The sequence below is a fragment of the Aythya ferina genome (assembly GCF_964211825.1).
Source record: "Aythya ferina genome assembly, chromosome: 1".
Taxonomy (NCBI): Eukaryota; Metazoa; Chordata; class Aves; order Anseriformes; family Anatidae; genus Aythya; species Aythya ferina.
In genome coordinates this window covers 121,904,582-121,925,904 of record NC_140296.1, presented here as the reverse complement: position 1 = coordinate 121,925,904, position 21,323 = coordinate 121,904,582, and the positions used below count along the sequence as shown (strand labels likewise).

At 43.9% G+C, this 21,323-nt stretch overlaps 2 protein-coding genes and 1 long non-coding RNA gene across 5 annotated transcripts in view; 1 reads left to right on the top strand and 2 right to left on the bottom strand.

Annotated features, from left to right (window-relative positions):
- Window positions 1–674: 674 nt before the first annotated feature.
- LOC311436933 (beta-1,4-galactosyltransferase 3-like) lies at window positions 675–13,850 on the bottom strand. The gene is made up of 6 exons (XM_084519514.1): window positions 13,410–13,850; window positions 6,851–7,086; window positions 5,774–5,964; window positions 5,024–5,146; window positions 2,234–2,332; window positions 675–1,322 (listed from the first exon to the last, which is right to left on the bottom strand). Exons 1-6 carry the CDS (start codon window positions 13,645–13,647, stop codon window positions 1,181–1,183), a joined length of 1,029 nt encoding a protein of 342 aa, XP_084375640.1. The 5' UTR covers window positions 13,648–13,850; the 3' UTR covers window positions 675–1,180.
- Window positions 13,851–14,141: 291 nt separating this feature from the next.
- Window positions 14,142–18,304, top strand: LOC311436842. The gene is made up of 2 exons (XR_014693116.1): window positions 14,142–14,284; window positions 14,403–18,304. It is a non-coding gene; the product is annotated as an uncharacterized lncRNA (long non-coding RNA).
- The window catches only part of LOC311436829 (galactosylgalactosylxylosylprotein 3-beta-glucuronosyltransferase 1-like), a 26,944-nt gene continuing 23,378 nt past the window's right edge, over window positions 17,758–21,323 (bottom strand). For all 3 annotated transcript variants that reach the window (XR_014693104.1, XM_084519337.1, XM_084519338.1), the window contains one exon: window positions 17,758–21,125. The gene's annotated coding sequence lies outside the window, so the exon portion shown is untranslated. The remainder of the gene's footprint in view (window positions 21,126–21,323) is intronic.

Sequence of the window (21,323 nt, the reverse complement as noted above, 5' to 3'; positions counted from 1 at the left end):
GGCATCTCTTGTCCTTTATAAGCTCACCTCGCCATGCAGTGGGAATGCTCAAGCACCCTGGGGCAGAATGGAAGTCTAATTCTGCAGTAGGCTGCAGGTTGTTGCATTTTTCTGGAGAGATCTGCAAGGAAGTGCACTGGTTAACAGAGCTGGAGAAAGACTGGGTGTTAGCTGGATAGAGCTCTTCAGTGAACAAAGAACAGGAACTTGACTATAAGATCTCCGCATAACAAGGTAAAATATCCTATCTCACACTTACTGACTGACAAAGATTACGAAAAAGGGCAAGGTGTAAAGAAGACTATCAGTGTTACTGGTAGGAAAGTACAAATGTGTTCCTGCCAGGGTCACAGCTGCACTGTTGACAGACTTTATTTAAATTTTTTCCTCCAGTATTTTATTTCTTAGAAGTGTTTTATATTGAAGACAGATCAACCTTGAGAGATGATTAATGTTTGAGCAACAGCTGAAATACCAGATGAATTTCCCTATGCTGAGCAGGAAGTTAGGCCAGGAGAGAGCCTGGGGTTTCTTTCAATGTGAATTACTGACACCTACAGTAAAAACTCTGCTGATCTGGCCACACAACCACAAATTCAAGCTCTATTTTCATCTGATTTCAGGGCAACTTCCTCTTTTACTCAGCTCTTATTAAATACGCTAGAAAATCTTGATCCAAACATACACCTCAACTTTACTCAAATTCACAGAAGTATTTACAGAACTGTAATATCTTTCAACACTGAGTTCTTTCTCAAAATACAGCATTTCAGAGGCCTGGCTGACGGAATGGCTTGAATCCCACTTACCACTTGCGTAAGCAGCAGGACAGAGCTATCCAGCTATGGAACAAAGGTTCCAGAAATCTTGGGGTCAGCTTACTGTCAAGGAGACCTTAATCCCCAGAGCCTGAGGGATGAGAGGTGGATTTGGTTCAGTAGTTTTTACAGTGCTTTAAAGGACTTCTACAGTAAGCCAGATCCTGTTTGTAGCTATCATACCCTAGTCCTGAAGCCTTTTCTTCTAAATCCTGTACACTCAGAAGAAAAGTTAAACGCATGAAAGACAACAGGATTAGTCTCAGGCACTGCAGACTCTGCACTAGAACAGGAGGTAGAGGCTGAATGCCTGTAAGCATGCTGCCGTGGTGAACTCACACTCCACTTTTGTTCACATTCTCTTAAGAAAATGGGGGAACGTATCCAATGTCCACGGTGATGTTGGTATAAAGAGGATGCTTTGTCCTAGAAAGAAGCTTGAACTCTAAGGAATTCATTCCATCATCCTTCCATGTTTTTCCAGTGTTGTGTCGGGAAGCAGACCTGAAGAAGGAAGAATAGCTGCAGTTAGGTGAAAGAACAAAGGTGATGTTTACAGCTGATGCTTTAAATAGAAGTAACAGAAGAAACAGTCTTCTAGGGGGCAGGGGATTAGCAGATGAAAGCTGCCAAAGCCCCCCCCAAAATTCTCCTTAGAGAAGAAGGAGGCTGAACAGATCTGAACTTCATGCTGGGTGTTACAAATGAGGACAACTTGGACTGGAACCTAATCAGAAAGGGAGACTGGTGGGGTGGCAGCTACACTCAAAAAAAAAAAAAAAAAAAAGAGCCTGGCAGCAAGCAGAGAGCTGGGAATACAACAAGGAGGCTTGCAGGAACGGTGTACATAGGCTGCTGTAAGTACACTTAAGACAGGGTTGTTATGGAAACCTGAGTTTAAGATGACAGGGAAATCTGCACTGTCAGTGAGGATCCTCCACCACACTTGACCCAACACCTTCTACCAGCTTTTTCGTACAAAATTGGGTCTTTGCTAAGGTCTGTCATGTACCTTAATCACCTCCTCAAACTGAAATGCTGTTTTTTTTATTTTAATGGCACACTGAATCTGCAGACTGTAAAGCAAGCTTTGTTTATCTGGAAATTGTAACGAAGAGCCTCTTCAAACAGAAACCTCCCTCTTCATAAGATGGACTGTGGTAGCATTTTTGAAACTGGTATTCCCTGAAAAAATTGATATTGAGTAGGAAACCAGGAGAAATACATTTACCCTTCAAATGCAGAGACATAAGCAGTACAGTTCACTTCAAGGTGACTACGAGCTTTCTTTAAACAGCAGCATGAAAGCAGAAAATAAGCAGTGGCACAAGACTTCATGTTTTGAGGAAGATGAGGGTAACGGACTGCTGCAAGGCAAGGAATAGTTTCCCACCTGTCCCTCTCTAGACAGTTACCTTCTCCAAGGCTCTTCTGTCTCTTTGTTGGAATTCATCATTTTGTAGCGTCCAAGGTGAGATGGGGTCCGGACAATTTTCATTCCTGCTAACTGGATCCTTTAAAAGGAAGAATAAAATGTTTGTTTAGGTATAAGGATGTAATTTTGAGGCTTAGCTCTAGGGAAAGGTCAAGGGCAGAGAGGATGTTCAGTGTTAATGCAGTCAAAGCAAAATGCAAAAGCTGAAGGGAATGAGTTTAACAGTGCCAAATTATCCTCTCCAGCAGGTTCTGACCAGGCTTAGGCTAGGATGCTCCCAGCTGCACTGTATTTTGACAGGGTACAAAGAGGATTAGCAAGCAAGGAACAAACAACAGCATACAGAGCCTTCAAGAGCAACTCCCCTGCATCTGACAAGTGAGCATTATTTTCACTTCCTTGTAAGAGTAGAACTGTTACTGCCTAGAGCTCCATCACCATTTTTTTTAGAAAAAAATTGTCCTTTCTGAAAGAATCCAGGCCTGAGTTTCAGAATGAAGTTAAGTCTGTTCTTGAGAAGTGCCACTGCTGCAAATAGCCTTGATGAGAGCACTGCCTTCAAGAAAGATTGCTGTTCTGGTGTCTGTATGTAGCAACTGTGACCTGGTCAGCTGCAGGACAGTTTGCGGGGAAAAAAAAAAAAAAAAAAGCAATCTACAGCTTCAGAATTCTAAATTAGAGCTTGCTAAAAACTGCATTTTGTGTGACTTTAAGCAATCCATTACAGACGGCATCTGTTAGCTTACCAACAGAAATCACCAGTAATGCTGCTAGACCCGGCGAGCCTTTGTTATTGCAGGACACTGCTTATGCAAAGACAATTCCTGCAAATGTACGAATGAATGTTTGCCTCATTTAGCTTATTTAACTGGCATGTTTGCAGCATTTGATTGCCTTCTGTTGAGATCTAGTACCACAGCAAGCTGCACTGAAGCAGGAATGTTCTGAAGCTGAAAGAAGCTACAGAACCGAGTATTTGTTAGGCTGGAGATATCAGATGATTACATTTCACTGACTGACACTTATTTCAAGTTTGGGTTTTAGACAAGGCAGCTTTTTGAACATCACTTATTTTGATTAAATGTACAATAAGAAAAAGAAGCACTAAACTAGCTTTGCTGTTGCAATATTAACTCTTTCATGAGGTTATTAGTTTAATGCATTCATTTACTGTTTTAAGAACCCAGATTTCCCTGCAGCTGATGATATTAACACAGCAGCAGTTCTAATTAGAATAGTATTTTATTCTAATAAAAGGTAAGTCCTGATGTTTACTAGGACCAACTTAAGTACCACAGTCCACCAACTGTAAGTAGCAGCCACAATTATTACTATTTTTGCTAATTGTCTTAATGAGCAGTATCCCAGCATGAAATCTTTATGCAGGACTTTTGGATATTTCACTGATGCTGGTAAGTTTTTTCTCTCTACCTTAAGAAGTGCTTGAGTACTCCTAAAAATCCAGTCCCACTAGGGGCATCAACCTGGTTATCCCAAACCAGCTACCTCATTCCTAGCTTTTGCAAGGTGAGACTTCAGCATATGAATAAAGCTTTAGTTAAGTCACTGTCTATGGATTCCACAAACCTAGAACCCTCTTTCTCTGAAAACTTGTGAGAATAGCAATGCAGGACTAATTTCCCTTCAAGAGGGGGCTATTTTGGGATCTACATAACCTGCTTGCCTTGAGACACTTCTGCAGGGAATTGTGCTCTCATGCATTAATTGAGATGACTTTACCACTGGTACTTGAAAAATCACACTAGAGGCCAAAGCTGTACTGAGAACAGCATTGTAATAGTCAATTTAAAGATGTTTTCTAGGCATCCTGTTAGTGTAATAAGTGCTGAATCTCTGAACAACCATCCACCATTTCAACTAGCTAGCCCTGAAAGGAAAATGAGGATTTGTGTTAAGCAAACTGATTTCAATTCTCAGAAGAAAGAAAAGCTTTGTAAAGCCTCCTACAGTTCTCAACCAGAAAACTCCGCCAAAACTGTAATTTTGTTACAGTCTTCAGGACCAACAAAGCATAAAACTAAACTGACAATAATGGCCTTATAAACCACCCTGTAAGCTTGCCTCAGTGCAAGACAATAAAGATGCACAGTGCAACTACAGAGGTTAATAAAGAAGATACAAGCCATGATTTTGTACTTGAAGCCATTTGCATGAGGCAGAGTACTTGAAACTAAACTCATTGTATTCACTTGCATAGCATGCTGCTGCCATGGCAACCACCCTACAAGAAAAAATCCTGTCAGAGCTCCCTGTCACTGACTCAGTGGTACGCAGACTTCTCCAGCGCTCAGCACAGAAATCAGACTTCCTTGTGTTCCTTAATTCCAAGTATTGGTGACTAGATAGTATTTAGAGCAACCTAGGTTGGCAACTGTTTGGGAAATGATAAATAAAGAGAAAGAAAAATCAGGGTGGCTCATAGATTCCCTTCCTTGGGGCTGTTTATGTCAATGAAATCACTTGTCAGCTACAGGCAGTTACAACCCCTTGGAAGCAATCCTGAGCAAGTCAAGGCACTAGGATGTTTTACCCCCCAGTGTCTGAGGAAAGCTTTGTCTTCCCATTGCACAATAATTAGTCAGATACTGAGCGTTTTCTGACAGCCATCACACCCAATGCCAATAGCATTTGGACTGCAATGATGCTGCAAACATGTTGAGGAGCCACATCTTAGTTCTTCCTCAGAATAACGCTAAATGTTTCACTCAACACCTGGGCTCTGTTTTTAGTCTGCCCTGTGCATCAATACCTTGTAGCGATGTCGTCGTTTTCACCACCACTGCCCCAGTATGTGTTTGGAAACCCATTCATCTTCATGTAGTGCTCTGGAGTCAAAGCAGATACACCCCCAAAGAAGGACTTATAAGGAAGACTAAAAAGAGAAGGGAAAAAAAAAGGATCAATATTGAGGGCTAATAACCAGTCCTTAACAAGCAAACAACACAATGCAAGTCACAGACATTAATCTCATCCCTTGCAGAATATTTGTAGAAGCAGATGGCTGCAAAGTAGCTGGTTTAACAGTACTCCTGTGGAAAGTTTTAAGCCCCAAATTAAGACACACTCATTATTTACTGAAACTTGAACCAGCAAAATCAGCGTAATTCCTGCCCCTCCCTCCGAGTAGGTCAAGGTAAAGCTGGTTTTAAAATTAACTTCTCAAGTTAGTTCCAAATACCTACATTGCATCATGCATCTTCCATGTACTCCAGTAACTCCTACCCCATACTTTTATCCTGGGAAGAACTGGCAGATTTCTGATTGCCTTTATTGGCCAAGCTAAGCTAACAGTGGAACGGGGAAATACATGCACAGAACTGTTCATGTTATGTGGCTTAGGTCAGCCATACCCCTTCCTGGGGAAGCCACTAGTGCAAAAACAAAAAAGAAACCCCCCAGATCTTAAAGGCAGCATGAATGTGGACAGAGAAAGATGCAATCTATGAGGAAAGAGAACCCATTAGGATACAAACATCCCAAAGCAGAAGGAAGCACTTACTTGTAGTGAAACTTATCGATGGCGCTAGCCATGTGTTTGGGATAGTATTCATCACAGATATAGAGATTATAGTCGTTCTCAGGTACTAGATCCACATCATGCAGAAGAAGGCAGTCCCAATCTTCATCCTTCAGGGCCTCCCGGACACCAATATTAAGCAACTTTGCTCGGTTAAAAGTACCATTCCCCACCTGGAAAAAAAACACACCACACCATAAGTTGCTTCACCTAAACCAGAGGATCGTTTGATTCAAACTGATGTTAGTGCAAAAGCCTTATCAATTGAATGACATTGGAGTACTTCACCACTGGCTGAAAATTTCATCCCTAAACCCTGAAAGTTTTACTTCCTCTCTTCAAAATATTCTCAGGAACTGTGATGCATCAGGGGCCATACACCATTGGCATATGAGGAAGACAGACGTAGAGACCAGGTAAGTCAATCTTCAGGTCTACGCACACACATCAACACTTCTGTCCTGACTACTGCTTCCTAAAGTTTAGAAATAAGAAAAACAGATCCCTGCCACAAACAAAAAGCTTCCTTTCAGCCCTACTCAGCTATCAGTTTCAATTAATGAACCCAGAACTGTCCGTCTCTCCACTGATCTTTTGCAACACCAGTCCCCCATCAGCTAAGTCGCGGCTGTTTGCCCTGCATAGGCTGGCACACAGCAAGGTCAAGCCAGATGTTTTCACTTAATACAGTCTAAAAATACCTGATTTGAGTTTAGCATTTAGTCTCAACAGTTTTACTCAGTAGCTATGCTGACAAGCCACTGACAGACAGCCCACATTCAACTCTTGAACTGCTGAAAATACAAGTTACCACTTAATGACAGCTTTATCCCTCTGGAACTAAAAAAAGCACAACAAATCAATAGCAGAACAATGATCTTGACAAGTGGTAAGGTATTTCAATCAGCAGCAGCCATGGAGGTACGATGGCATATAACTGACCTGCTTGACCCAGGCATAAAACGGTGCTTCCACGTTGCAGGATTCACATTTCTTGCTCAGAACCTGATCTGGAAAACTCAGCCTCCCCCCAGCAGGGTGGATCTGATTTAAGCTTACCTGCTGAATCAAGTAGATTCTGTAACTGAGCTGCTGGCGCTGCAAGAAAGGATGGATATAGTAAAGAAGATGGTGAAGGTCCTTCTCCTGGTTGCTGTATGCTATGAGGATGGCTGATTTGTAGCGGGCCAAGCAGTGAGGTGGTCTGTAGAGGCCTCCGGACTGAACGAAAGGATTTTTTTTGATGATCATTCTTTCACTAGGGAGCGCCCTGAAGGAGACGATTAAGGGACCAACTGTAAGGAGAGAAAAGAAAAAAACAAAAAAAACAAACAGAAGTAAGCTCATAAATGCTTCTCAACTTTTGTGTAAGAAATACTGGATGAGTTGCAAATGGTCACTGCTGAAGACACCAGCTTCTCTTTTTCCTGGTATTGGCTCCCTGCTGCACAAGCAAAGCTGTCTTGTGTTACTTAGATGGTCTCCTTGAATAAATGTACTCCCTGTAAGAGTAGAGTTGAAAACAAATCTATGACAGGCTTTTTCTTTTGGCTGCCCGAATGGAAAAAGTCTCTGAGGCTCTTTCAGAGTAGATTCAAGGATAAAGACATCCAAAAAGATAATCAGCAGGTTGGGAGGAAATAGCCTGAAGTCTGGATGAATATAAATTATTTAAGAAACATAAATGGTTTAGGCAATGTTAGCTTTATCTCAAAAAAAAAAGTTTTAAGTTCAGTTTGATGTTAAAATCACATGACACAAGGGCTGTATTCACACTTTCCTATCAAAATTTTAGGAGAAACAGACAGCAGAGCTAAGAAGGGAGATGTTTCATAGTTACAGGAATAGGCATGGGGCAGCAATATGAGCTAGATAGGATAGTTCCTCTACTCAGAGTCAGTTTTAAATGCAAAACATCCACTGTGTTCAGGAATTTTTATTAAAATATACATTTTTTTCTGCATTTTTATCGGAATTCTTCAGAATGAAAAAGCTTGAGAAAAAAACAACATTAAGTATCAGTCACTTTGTTAACACAAGTCTTGCACTATAGCAATATGAAAACAAACAACTGCACGCTATGGTTATTCCTATACCTGTAGTGAGAAAAGGCTCAAGAATTAGGAAAAAAAATTTACATTTGCACACAAATCAGCGTATCTTAGTGGTTTCCAGCCACTGTCATCTTCTCTAAGAAAATAAAGCAAAAATGCAGAACAAACAAGATTAAATCTATCATTTAAATAAGCTAGGAGGAAACCTTTTACCTAGATTGCAATTAAGATCTGACAATCACAAGATTGTGGTTTTAAGTAGGCCCAACAATCCTCTGCAAGTCATGCTGCTCAAAGACAAAATACTTTTTACTCCAGAAGCCTGTGAGACAAGTTACTTATTTATTTGTACAGCTATAAATAAGACTTTCTTTCGCTTCCAAGCTCATAGTTAATCTTGTGACTGTTTTGAAGTGAGCTTTCGGTATCTTCTAAGCCAGACTCCCTCTTCAGCAGTGAAATAAATTATCCTCTCTTGAAACGTCTGATAATGAAGCCTGGGAGAGAAAGAGTAAGTATTTAGGCCTGGTGTTTAGTAGCTTTCATGTCAGCTGGGAAAAGTACGGGTTTGTCTCAAGTCTGATGCATATTTAAGCAGGTGAGCCCACAAGGCATTTCTTCCAGCCTATCCTACGTGCAAGTCTCTGCTACAAATCTAACAAAGAACAGAACCGAACCTGTGTGCACCCACATCCTGTGTCACTGATGGAGAGGAAGCAACACCCCTTCAACTGGCTGGCTGGTTTTTGTGCAAGACTCAGGGAGTAACTCTGGAGTAAGACTGAAGCTGTCCATCCAGAGCCAGAAGTTGGTACACCTCACATCTCTGACAGGCAGACCTATGGCCAGTAGCAGTCTCCTTTTCCTTCTAAAAGAGCAGATGTGAGTGTTTCCTGAAGATCAGTAGGAACAGCCACCGATCCCATCCCTCACACAGTCAAAAAAGGGCTAGAGGATTAGCCTCTGCCCATGATAAACTCATGAGCAATTTGATTTCGGCTACGTTACCCCGTGCAGGGAACTGGAGGATGCTGCTGTACTTGCCCATCTGAAGCAGAGGAGTAGTTGTTCTTCAGAGAACCACGCTGAGTTTCGTGTGTCTAGGTCGCATTTATTGTTTATTACTTTTAGGCAGGCAGTTTCCTGTGCCGCCTCTAAGGCCACCGCATTTCAGTCCAACAGTGTTTTAAACCTGTAATTTATGCTGCTTTGCAGATTTATGAACTCCCTGATTATCAGTTCTTTTAACTAAAGCGCCATTACCCAGCAATTTGATGACAACTGGAGCTTGCTGAAGAAACGTTATCTTCAGATTGGATTTCATCTACAGATCATTGCTCCCAGGAAAACATAAAAAAAAGGAATTAATCCCTTTTGTTCTCCCACAAAGGCATGTTTTTGTTTTCCCTACCACAATCCAGGCTATTTGCATTACAGAGGAAGATTCTGTAGCAATAATCCTTAAATCCCCAAAATTAAATCTGAATTTCGACACAAGGGAAGGAGTGAGATAACGTGCATGATCTTCACTCCTGTCACCTCCCTGCATACACAAACACACGATTCATGAGGATAACACATGAATTTTATCATTTTATTTCCAGATGTCATCTTCTCCTGAGCTGCCTGGCTCCATACCTCAAAAACCTCAGCTCTGAAACTCAGCATATGTCAAGCAGAAACAACAAAAAAAGTTAAAGCCTGTGACATATCCCCCGGACCTCTGGCTGCCCTACAACTTGGCTATAAACAAAATTCTGGCTCTCTGCTCTCCTTCCTGTCCAGTTTCAACTAACAACCAGCTACTGCACTGTAATCCAATTAAATCCCACACATGAACAGCACGGTTTCAGGCTGGCCCAAGTAGGGAAAAATACAACAGCTGAAGCTCAGTTTTGGGAAAGGACAAAGAAAAACAAAACAAAAACACCACCTTGGTCATGCTAGAAAGCACAGGATCCCAATTCAGACAAGGTACAAGATCAACCCCTTGATATACCCAGTCAATTTTCCCCACAGCCTGGTTCCTCAGCTCCTTCTGTGCCTGCATCACCGCAGGGAGAGCGTTTAATTGATAGGAAACCTCAGTGCACAGAGAAATAAATACAAGTCCCTGCCCATATTGTCAGCTGGTGGCTGGGACAGCATGCTCCCTGCTTGTTTTAATTCCCAGGCAACACATCTGAGTATCAGGGGACCCATTAACTGTGACCAGATCTATTCCACCTTAAGGAAGGAGCTACATGACTTCTAAACACCATCTTGCTATACATTTAATTCAGAATAAGCCGCTGTAATAATTGAGTTCGATAAGTAAAGCTTGCACAAGCTGAACAAGCTGTAATGGTAGCAGGGATGAATATATCAGTGAAAAAGCGCAGCAGCACACAGTATATTACTTACGCATTACTTTACTTCATATTGTATAATTCTACCACTACCTGGATGAAAAAGAAATAAAAAGCAGACTGACAGCCTTAATTTAAGCATCAATTTCCAATGACAGAACATGAGGCTGCCTCAGCAGCAGCTAAAGATAAATCTCAGCATTATTACCTCTTCACTTCCCTTTTAAGAGGAAAGAAGCTCTAGTGGGAGAGCACGCGTTGCAAAATGCAGCAGGAACAGCTCAGTGCCACAACAGATGGTCCTGCTCATGAAAAGGTTATGGCAGGAGTGAAAAGGAATAACTGCTACAGGAAGGGCCTGAAAAAGTTCTTCCACTGCATGACAGGATTTCAAAAAAAAAAAAAATCAGAGTTGCAGATGGAACATGGAACTATTAAGGCTTCAAGAGCCAAATTAACTTGTTCAGCACACACCATGCTGGAAGTAAGGTACCCCTCCGAAAAAACTAAATCAGAGCCATCTGCCATCGAGCTTTTTCCTAGTAAGAGGAAACGATGAACTGACAGAAACAACACATCTCACACACAATGTGAGAACACCAAATTTTGGGTTTAAATGCTGCTCGGTTAAGTTTGAGTGAGAGCAACTCAAGCATAAGAATGCTCTGCTTTTTCCAAAACCAAAGGTGGAAACAGGCAACTGGTTATTTGTACAGAAACTTCGAGGGAACTGAAGTAACAGCCTCAATATTACTGAAGACATTGAGTATCCAGTACAATGCTTTGGGAGTTATGGACCATGAAAGGGTCAATGGGCACCACTGAGCATTAAAAAGCTAAATCCAGATCTTCTTCCCAGGCAGAGATGTTAAGCAATTACATTTTCAGTTAATTCTTACTCCACTGCCCTGGAAATGGATTCAGGTAGCTGAAAAAAGACAGATGGAGCTGCAATCTGATCTTCTGTTCAAGCAATTAGTTAAGTGATCTACTGTATACATAAGTGGGGAAAGCACTGCACTTCATAAAAGCCCCAATCCAGGAAATATTTATGTCATTTGGCATTCTTCCAGTTACTTTAACATGTTTTGGAGTGGACACGGTGAATTATTACCAGCTCTGAATTGCAGACTGGAGTCCACAAGAATTGATTTGAAATCTCATTTAATGGGTTTATGAAATTAATATTAATCGCTCTCTCTGATGTAATGCTTCCAAGAGAGATCAGTCCCAGGAGCGATGGTAACAGCCAATCAAGACAGTTGTAAAGTCTTTATACATCTGTTTTCTATGTGATGGGCACATCTGAATGTGAGGGGCAAGCACCTCACAGAGCAGCATGCTTTTCTAGAAGGAAAAATAACAAGACACCCTCAGAGGAGTCTGGCATATACCAATAACAGAAGGAATATGTTATTTCTTGTATTTAAAAAGGTAGTATCACCTAGCAGTAGCAGAATGTTTGTTTTTCTTAAGCTGGAATTGTATCAATGCTCCAATAGATTGTTTCACAGCAAGGGTCTTCACATGCTCAATTCTAACTTTTGGAGTTAGTAAAAACTTCCTCAAAACTTAGGAAAAACTTCCACAGCCATGTTGCCTCATTCTTTCTCCTAGTCAACTTTACCATTTGCTTCTGTCTGTAACTAGCATTGTCCTTATTTTAGCCCATGCAGGCCAACCCACCCTCTTCTTAACTCTCCCAAAGATGGGGAAAAGAGGTCTTAAGAAGGTTTCATAGCTTTGAAAGCACCAATTGCTTTAGCATAGTTTTACTTTGCATGTGCCTCTTCCACGTGCATCATCACTACTCTTGCTTATCTGATTGTTTGCAGATGAGCTGCACAGAATCACACTTTGTTTGCAAGGTGCAAGGACATTTCTGCTGTGCTTTCACGTAAAACTAATGAGTCTGAAACACAGAATTGTAGCTTCCCAAAACAATTGATGGGTTTTGGTTAGAGGTGAACTGAGACTACACTAAGACCATTACAAATAGCACTTGTGCAAAGAGACTCTGTACTTTCAGTATTTCAGTAACATAGCAGAGCTGTTTCCAAGAACAGTGCTGAAGCGCATACCCAAAAGTTTTACAACTTCATCATACATACTGCATGGGTTTCATTGAACTTCAGCAAGGGGAGGGAAGAAACTCTGTGAAAGAACACACATCCTTATGAGGACTGAAGAGTCAAAAAAGGCTCATCTGGAGCACCCCAGCAAAGCTCTTAAGCCTAGATAAGCAACTTGACACAGAAGGAAACGCAGCCACAGTTTCCCACAGTACTTGCACCTGTGAAGCAAGGCCAGCCACTTTGCTCTCACTGGGCTCCATTTGCAGTCAGCTGCTTCCCTAGAACACCAGCACAACTACGCAGTGCTTGACTACTGACACGCAGGACCTAAAAAATCACAGAAACCAGAACAGTACAGATAAAAAGACCAGAGTAACTTACTGCGTTGTAGACTCGGAAGCAGAAATAGCCAAACCACCTGCACGTGCACGCTCACAGAACTCAGCTGTCTGGCTAGAAGGGCTCCACTAATCCCACAGACAAACCATTTCACCACCAGACTTGCTTTAGGGCTTGGACTTTGCATCTGCTCAAAGTTTCTGAGTCTTTTTAGCAGTGCAAGAGCTGAGTTCACGCTGACTCTAGGACCAGCTCTGACCTGCTGCGAGTTGGATGCAATCTTTAGACTTTTAAGCTTAATGGAGGAGTTTTGGGGTCTAAATGGCACATAGTCACAGGCCAAAGCAATCGTCACTAAGAGCAAGGTGCCAAGACACACTCTCTTTAAATATTTAGAGTACTTAACATCAATGGATATTGAATTACAGGCTCGACATAAGCCTGAAATAAAGAAACCAGGAGTGAGTCAGCGAGCAGGGAGATCCAAATCCCAAAGCACAACTGTGGGCACACTTTGTGTAGGATGACCAAGCTGGGGGGGGGTGCAAAACAAGAAGAAAAAAGCTTTATTAGCTTGGGATTAACGCTGTGCTTTGGTTTCACTTGTTTCCCTACGCAACATCTAACCAACCCCTTGGCATGGAAAGTTTGCAGCTCACTGACACACTTTACCTCACGAAACCAATGAAAACGAGTCAATTAACACCGTGAAGCTCTGCCAGTGGAAGAATACCACTTTTAAAGCAGAAAAGCTGGAAAAACATGCACTTGAGCGGCGGCGGCAGCAGCAGGCGGTACGTACCCAGCAGCGGCGAGCGGGCCGAGCAGTAGGGCAGAGCATCCTCGGTGGGGCGGCGGGCGAGCAGGCTGAGGTTGGTGTACACATCGTGGGGCTTGGAGAAATCCGGCACCTGAGGCGAGCCCGACAGCCCGCGGAACACCCCGGCCGGGCCGCCTCGGTACAGGATGAGGATGAAGAGCGCCTGGAAGGCGAGGAGGAAGAGCAGAAAGCAGGGGTTTTCGACGCGAGGCAGGGACATGGCTCTCGAACTCCTTCACACCGGCACCTCCCGAGGCTCTGCCTCACGGCCGGTGCCACCCCTCCCCGCTGCCGACACCGCCAGGAGGGGAGCGGCCGCCCGCGGCCCCCCACAGCCCTGCTCTGAGCCCACAGCGACCGCTCTGAGCTGTGGAAGGAGGGGGCGGCCGCCATTTAACGTGCCCCCGCCCTTCCCGTGAAACTACAGCTCCCAGCATGCAGCGCGGGAAAGGGCCGTGCCCGGCTGCGCTTCGCCGCCGCGAGGCATGCTGGGAGTTGTAGTCCCCACGGCGGGGCCGTGGGGCCCTGAGGGCTAACGGTGCTGTGGGGCGGGTAGGGACCCGCTGGTGTGTCGGGCTGTCACAAATCATTTTTTTATTATTTATTTTTATTTTTTATTTTTTTACATTTTTATTATTTTTATTTTTTAACTTTTTTTTAAAATTTTATTTTATTTTATTTTATTTTATTTTTATTTTTTATTTACATGGTACTTTATGCGTGATTCCTTTCGAGCAGATTTTGGGTAGAAATTAAAATTCCAGGAAAATGCTGAAAACGAGCACTGTAATATTGGTTTTCATCCGATAAGTCTTCCTTGGAGCAGTCAGCCTGGTGGCACATGAAACAGTCTGATGGTACAATAAACATATATATTTTTTAAATCATATTGACTTATTAGGGAAAGGGGATGGTGTGTGCACTGTGTGCATATGTGGAGTTGAAGTAACTGTTTTTGGTAATGGTGTTTTTCAGGATTTTTGGAAGAGATTGAAAGCACGCCTGACATGGCCGAGTTTCCCTCACAGGTGGAGACAGGAAAAGCTCTTCTGCACTTCCAGCACAGTCACTGTCCTGCCTTTAAATGACCGAATTGAGCAAGATTTGATCAACTGAAATAAATGCACCGCTCTCTACCTGCATCTCAGGAGACTACAGAAGTGTTTCACCTGCATAGACGCCACAGCAAGGAGCCTCCTTTTGTTGCCTCACTGCCTATAAAAACTTTGGCTTTTACACCCCCGTCTTCTCTGTTTGTTTTCTTAATGAAATGGGGCATGTGTGATTGTGCTGTCAGTCTTTCTGCCTTCTCTAATAATGGATTTAACGTGCTGTCCATTTTCACTTAATTTTGACAGAGAAAAGGACATCTTCTGTAAGAAGCCATCTAGGAAAAGGCAGTAGCTGGGTTTGCACTGGGGAAAGTAGTAAAAATCAAATTTTTCCCTTGCAAGAAGGGGCAGGCCTCCTCAGCTCAGCCTCCCATCCCATTCCAAGACAAAGCTGTCCCATATGCTGGCTCATCAGTCAACATGCATGGCTCCAAACCAGGCAAAGCAGCTACCAACAGGAGGTTGCATGGGAAAAAGATGGGGCTAGAGGTGGTACCGTGTGTGTTGGGAGTACTCCTGCTTCAGAGCTGGATGAAGGGATGTCGGGGGACACATCTATAAGAGACTTGATCTCATTTATTCTGCTGGACAGAACAACCTGTTATTACATGAGGCCTGGGTGTAAACTATTGCCATTTCACATTTAATTTAAAATAATTTGTTGTGGTTTTGTTGTTGTTAAGAATAAATGTATTTAACACTTCTTTTGCTGGGACTAAGTCTGTTTTTATTGAAACCTACCCAATCCTGCAGCAAAGTCTGCTTTTCTTGCACACTGCTTTGAAGCTCTACCATTTGTGTTCTTCCTGCGGCATTCTCTCCATTACCATGGCAAACACACCCTGCTTGTCTTCATGTTCATAAAACAAAGTGATGCCCTCTGCTCTTCTGAAAGCTGCAGTGAGTACAAAGCCATGGATGGGAAAGAATTAATCTCTGCGTCCATCACAGGGGAACCTCTGTGTCTAAAACACATAGGAACCAAGATTTTAGTGCTGACATAGGTTTGCTGGCATTAATTGTTTTAGGAGCTGGTACTGCCTGAGTTTACACTTGGATCACAGTGGGAAGTAATGGTGTAGGAAGAATTTGGGCAAGGCTTGTCTGTCTGCATCCATTTCTGAGGCAGGGAGAAGCCAGACACACTGCAGCTGATCTGCATCAGCAGCTCTGCTAACTTATGGCAGTCAGGTGGTGTAAAAATTGTCACCTTGTGCCTGTTCTGGGGCACAACAAGGTCAGCTGGAAAGCCAACAGCCTGCACCAAACTTCAGTTCAGCCTGTGCACATATATATGCTATATATGCTTCCCATATACATGGGAAACTAACATGTAACTAGCCACATCAGCTGTGCACAGAGGGAGCCAAACAACACATGTTTCTGTGCTGGCTGGGAGAGCTGAAGCTCCAGGAACATTTCCTTCAAGATTCTTCCAAAACCAAATGCAAGAATCATGATCCTTCTCATTCCCCTTCTCCCATTGTCACCAAAATGGGTGGATCAGAAACCACCAGAAGCCTTTTTTTTCTCACAAAAGAGCAAGCGTGGACTGGAGAGCTGAATGCAGATCAGAACTCTGTGGTGCCAGCAAGCCCAAGTCTTTTCAAGGTCACTGCACTCCTATTTTTTACCTGCCGTAGAATGCCGGGGGGGATTTGAATTAAAAATGAATTGGATTGCTTAAATGAAAAAAAAAAAAAAAAAAACAAAACACAAAAAACCACCAACAATCCAACCTGTCTCCACTGAAGCATGAAAGGGAGCTGGCAAGCATTTTAGCAACCCCTGTGCACAGATGTATTGAGGGCACTGATGGAGGAAAACAATGTGAGACTGGATCTGTAAGGTGCAGGAACAGGGCTGTCTTGGCAGTCAAAGGTCTGCCTTTCTCATTTTCACGTCTGCTTGAGAAATTAAACGAATGCATAGGAAAATAAAAAAAAGACAAACACCATCTTCAATAGAGCTTGAAATTAAGTTTGTGCAAGAGCCTCTGGATGTCCCAGGGGAAGGAGCTTCCCCTCCCTCCCTCCCTCCAAGTGTAAATCCACCTCCAATCAGTCCTGAATGTGATGAGGGACTGAGAGAAGTACCTCACCATTTAACAAGATTCATTCTTGCTTGCTCTTTCTCCTCCTTCTCCCTTCCTTAACTCCAGGGACCTGCACCAGTTCCTGGTTTAAAATGCAACCGTGTGGCTGGGAAGCTTAGCCTTGAAAATGCAGGGCTCAAGAAGGCGAAGAGCATGTACTGGTGTGACAGAGTGATACCAAACAATCCCCGGGGTTTCTATCAAGGAAAGCAGCATTAATCCTTGTGAAGGCACTGCAGAGGCTTTCAGTCACCACTGACAAGCAGAGCTGTCCCTCTGTTTTGGGGGTGGAGGTGGCACATTTTTCTAGTAGGGTGGAGATTTCAGAGGCCTTTGGCTACCACAGTTCTTTCTCAGCTTTTCATACGATGTTTTGCTTGTACACGCCATGTTGCACTTTAAGCAAAACCTGTGTGAACAGGATTTTTTATTATATAAGCAGCTACGGATTTTGCTTGTACTCCAATATGCTAAATTTTTAGCGATGCTTCTTCAGAATATCCTTAAAAGTGTTTCTGTGTTTCTGAGAGGCAGGTCCTTTATTGTTATAAAAAAAAAAAAAAAAAAAAAAAAAGCATCAAAGTTACAGATAGCTGATGCGAGGTGCCTTGGCCAAATGACAAAGTAAATCAGTGAGAGCAACCTGGTTGCCCATGCCTGCTTCCCATCGCTTCCTGTCCTAAACAACTGCTTCTCCTTCCAGGAAAAAGGAAGAAGTTGAAAAACCTCTCTTGGGAGGTTTCATGGCCTCTGGAACTATTTGGGAGAGGCTTTTCACAGAGCAGAGAGGCCAAATGGGTGCATGACCTTGGATCAATGTTTGCTGACACCTGAAATGTCACCCAACCAACAGCTTGCTGCTGGAGATGCTGTGGGGCTATGGAGCTTACACTACATACCCCCGTTCCCTTCTGTCTCTTTCCTTCACCTCCAAAATGCAGACATCAGTCTCAGGGACCTGAAATGTTTTGCTTGAAGTTCTCTCGTAGCATATGGGTCAGATGAAGACCAAAGCGAGTACCCTTGGAATGAGAACAACAAAAACCAATACATTTTCCAGGAGCGTCCACTCTGTTTTCCTCGAAAAGAAGTAAGCCCTCGTGCTACAAGACAGACAACGGTGTAATATTGTACTATTCACATCATATTTAATAACGCGCTAGTACCATTCAATATAAATAAATAACCATTAAAAATTACTTCCTTGACATTCTCTTTCCTCTGTCAATAGCATTTTCTGCAACAGGAAATGTTAGTAATATTCATCGGTTGGTGAACTGGATGAATTTCAGAGAACATGAGTATCAGATACTAAGATGCTAGTAAAAAACAGGTGCTGGGATGCCTCCTCGAAGCACTTAGGGCTTGATCTGCAGCTTTATTGCACCCCTCATTCACTTTCCCTGAAGCCTGTAACTCTCACTGCTGCTCCACACCTGGGCTCTCCCACCAAGCTCTGCTAACAAAACTAACATCAGAGCTAGTGGTGTCTCCTGCTGACCTACCCTTAGATGATGCAGCCAGGCTGGCAGCAGCCTGTGCTGTCCTTAGTTTGCTCTACAGGGAAAGGAATATTTGTGCTGAACTGGTTGAAACGTCTGCTAGCCTGGGGTAACACTTATGTACATCCACACAAAGTCTCGGCCCTGAACAATTTAGTGTCTGGCAGAATTTCTTGGTTCACCGATTCCTTTCTCCACAGGGTCAGGCTGAGGCAAGAGTGGAAATGGCACGAAAGGGACAGTCTCAGACAGGCACTGAGCGTACCATATCACTGCAATCCAGGGTCCCAGGGGGAAAAAACAAGAACAATAATTTTGCTTTCTTATGGGGACGGAGTGAGAAGTCATTTCTAAAAGCACGTGTGCTTTGCAGCAGGAGCAGACCCTCGCTGCAAACATCCACTGGCAGTGCCAAAATCCTGTGTAGGCCCCGCATGAGATTAAAGGCTGGGGAATTAATCACCATATCCCCTCCTTTTCATACGGGCAGAAACCGTGCCCATCTTGGAGGGGAAAATGGAAGATCATAAATCAACTCCTTTACTCCCTTGCTCTCTGCTCATGCACTAAACCCACAAAGATAAGGATGTAATCTTGTTTTAATGGTGTGTGGAATCACTGGGCCCGCCTGCCTGATGGCGGGGACGGGTCAGCAAAGCCTGCTGGAGTGCAAGGCCTGGTTACCTCATACAGAGGCTGGGACATAAAGCTCTGAGCAAGGCCTGGTTACAAAGCTCTGACATTTAGAGAATGAAAAGTGTTTTGCAGAAGCCAGGCTTCCTTCACGCCATCCACTTCCAATATGCCAGACCCTTGCTCTGTAAGGACTTTTCTAGGGTCTCGAGACGACACAGTGCTCATAGCCCGTTCCGTATCCCTTTGGTGCTGAGATGCTAGCAGGGTGGCCTTGTCACACTAAACACAGCCCCTCTCTCTCTCTGTTTGCTGCCTATTCTTTGCTTTCTCATGCCTTCCTCCCCACTAGGCTTCATCTCACTCCCTTTGCCCCTTCCTGTACTTTAACCCCAGTCCCACAGCAAGATGCCTGGGTGCTAGCTCCCCAGTGAGGGAACACAGACCAACTCTCTCAGATACCCTTCAAAAAGCCCCTTCATGGATGCTTCCCAAGATCCAATGGGGACTATCCGCTGAGCGAGGCAGTCCTTTGCACATGTTTTTTACCTCGCTATGATTTTTTGGGAGCCAGAAGCTTAGTGCCACCCACGTCTCTTGCATAAAGGAACCACAGTTCCCTTTGCTGTACTCTCCTCCTTGCTGTGTTTCTGATTATTTTGCCAGTTTAAGACACCATTGTAAAGAAACCCCGGAGAGCAAGAAACATATGACATTCAGAAGTGAATGCCAAGCTCTACTGTTCTTCTGTGAGAGTCTGGGGCGAGAGGGAAAATGTTCTTTCTTCACGAACATGTCAGATGATCTAAGTTAAAAAACAAAACCGAACAAGGAATAGGCAGAGAACTGCAGTATAAATAAATCAACAAATAAACGTCTCCTGCCAGCCCAGAATTTCTTGGGCAGGGGGTGGTTTGATTGCTCATAATTTCCCCCCCAGCTATGCGATCCTTGATGCGGTTTGAATGCCCCAAGCCTTGTTTCTTATGGCCTGAGTGGAGATGGTTTTCAGGATGTGCTCAGAGGGGTTTCTGGGTCAATTCAAGGAACCTTCCTAGAAAAGTCAGAGACATACTTCTCCCCACGCACACACAGTACAAACACTTGTGCTTTTAATCCAGTGCATCCTTCCTTCGGTCCTCATTTGCCACCTGCTCCTTTGTCAGTTGCCTCCCCGCGGGCTGTCTTCCTGTTTCATTAAGGGAAATTTCTCTGTTCACAGGGCCAAACGTGCCTTTCAGAGTTCAGCTGGAGAACTTGTCACATTTGCTACTTCACTTGTCATTTACGTGCTCAAGATACGTTTCCTGACGATGTCTCCCCACATTCCCCAACATTCACGCAGGAGATGAACGCAGGCTCAGGGTTCCTCTTCTCTAAACACTTCTCTCACCCTCCTCCGCCCCAGAAAGGTGTCCTCCTCTCCGAAGGTTTAGGAAGCAGCTTTGTATATGTGATTTGAGGCTACCAAAGTGACTGAGGGTGCTGCAGCAGGGTCGCAGGCTAGGAACAAAACTTTCAGGTCCACCCACCTGTGCCCCTGCTTTCTGGTCTTTGCAGGGGGATGCTCCACATGGATGGCCTTTGAGGTACAGTACCTGCCAGAGGAACTTTATCCAGAGGGCACCAGGCCTGGGAACTGGGACAGCATTTTCTGAAACAACCGTATGTTAGGGCAGTTCAAGTTATCAGCTGAGATGTAGGCACCGGATCCTTTCTGAATTGCCAAACCCAAAACAAGGTGCTTCAGCACAGCTCCCTCCCCAGTACCGATGGCTGATCTGTGCACGTATCTGAGTGTATCCTTCAGAGGAAGGGCCTCTCTCACGCTAGCTTTGCTTTTAAATTCTTCTCCAAGCATACCTCAGGGTGACAGATTCACATTTGTGCTTTTGTGACAACTCCTGTCCTTGAAACACTGCAGCTCATAACTGCTGTACCGACGCTCAGGTTTCACAATATGCCACGAGACATCTTCAGAGGCACCTGCACCCATCCTGGATTTCAGCTTCTTTGCTGGCACAGCAGAGAATGGAGATCGCATCTAATAAATTTCCTGTTTAATGAATGGTTAAAAACACAAAGCCCACGAGGGAAGGGAGGTGCTCCTCTCCCAGATGGGGAATGGGAGACAGAGCACGAAGTCAAAAGTGAAGAGCTGTAGGATCACAGGGCACCACATCAGCTCTGTCCCTGCTCGTTACCACCTTTTGGGCAGTGGGAGCTGATTGACGTGGCTGTGTTTTGGGGCATTTATCATCCTCTGGTGGTGGAGCTGAGCGCTGGGCAGAGCAGGCAGCGTGTGCCGCTGCTGTGGTTGCTGACAAACTTCAGGAGCAATCGCTGCCCGCTGCCTCTGTCAAAACAAACACAAGGTGAGGTTAGAAAAAGGTAGAGATCTCAGCACCACATCCAGTAGATCAGGGCAAGAAAGGCATTTCCAAGAGAGCTGTCCCCTGGCACAGGTAAAAACTAGGCAGGCATCACCAACCATTTTTTCTCAACCACGCTACTTATACCTTCAGGCTGCAGATATGGTGGGGGTGCCGCTTGT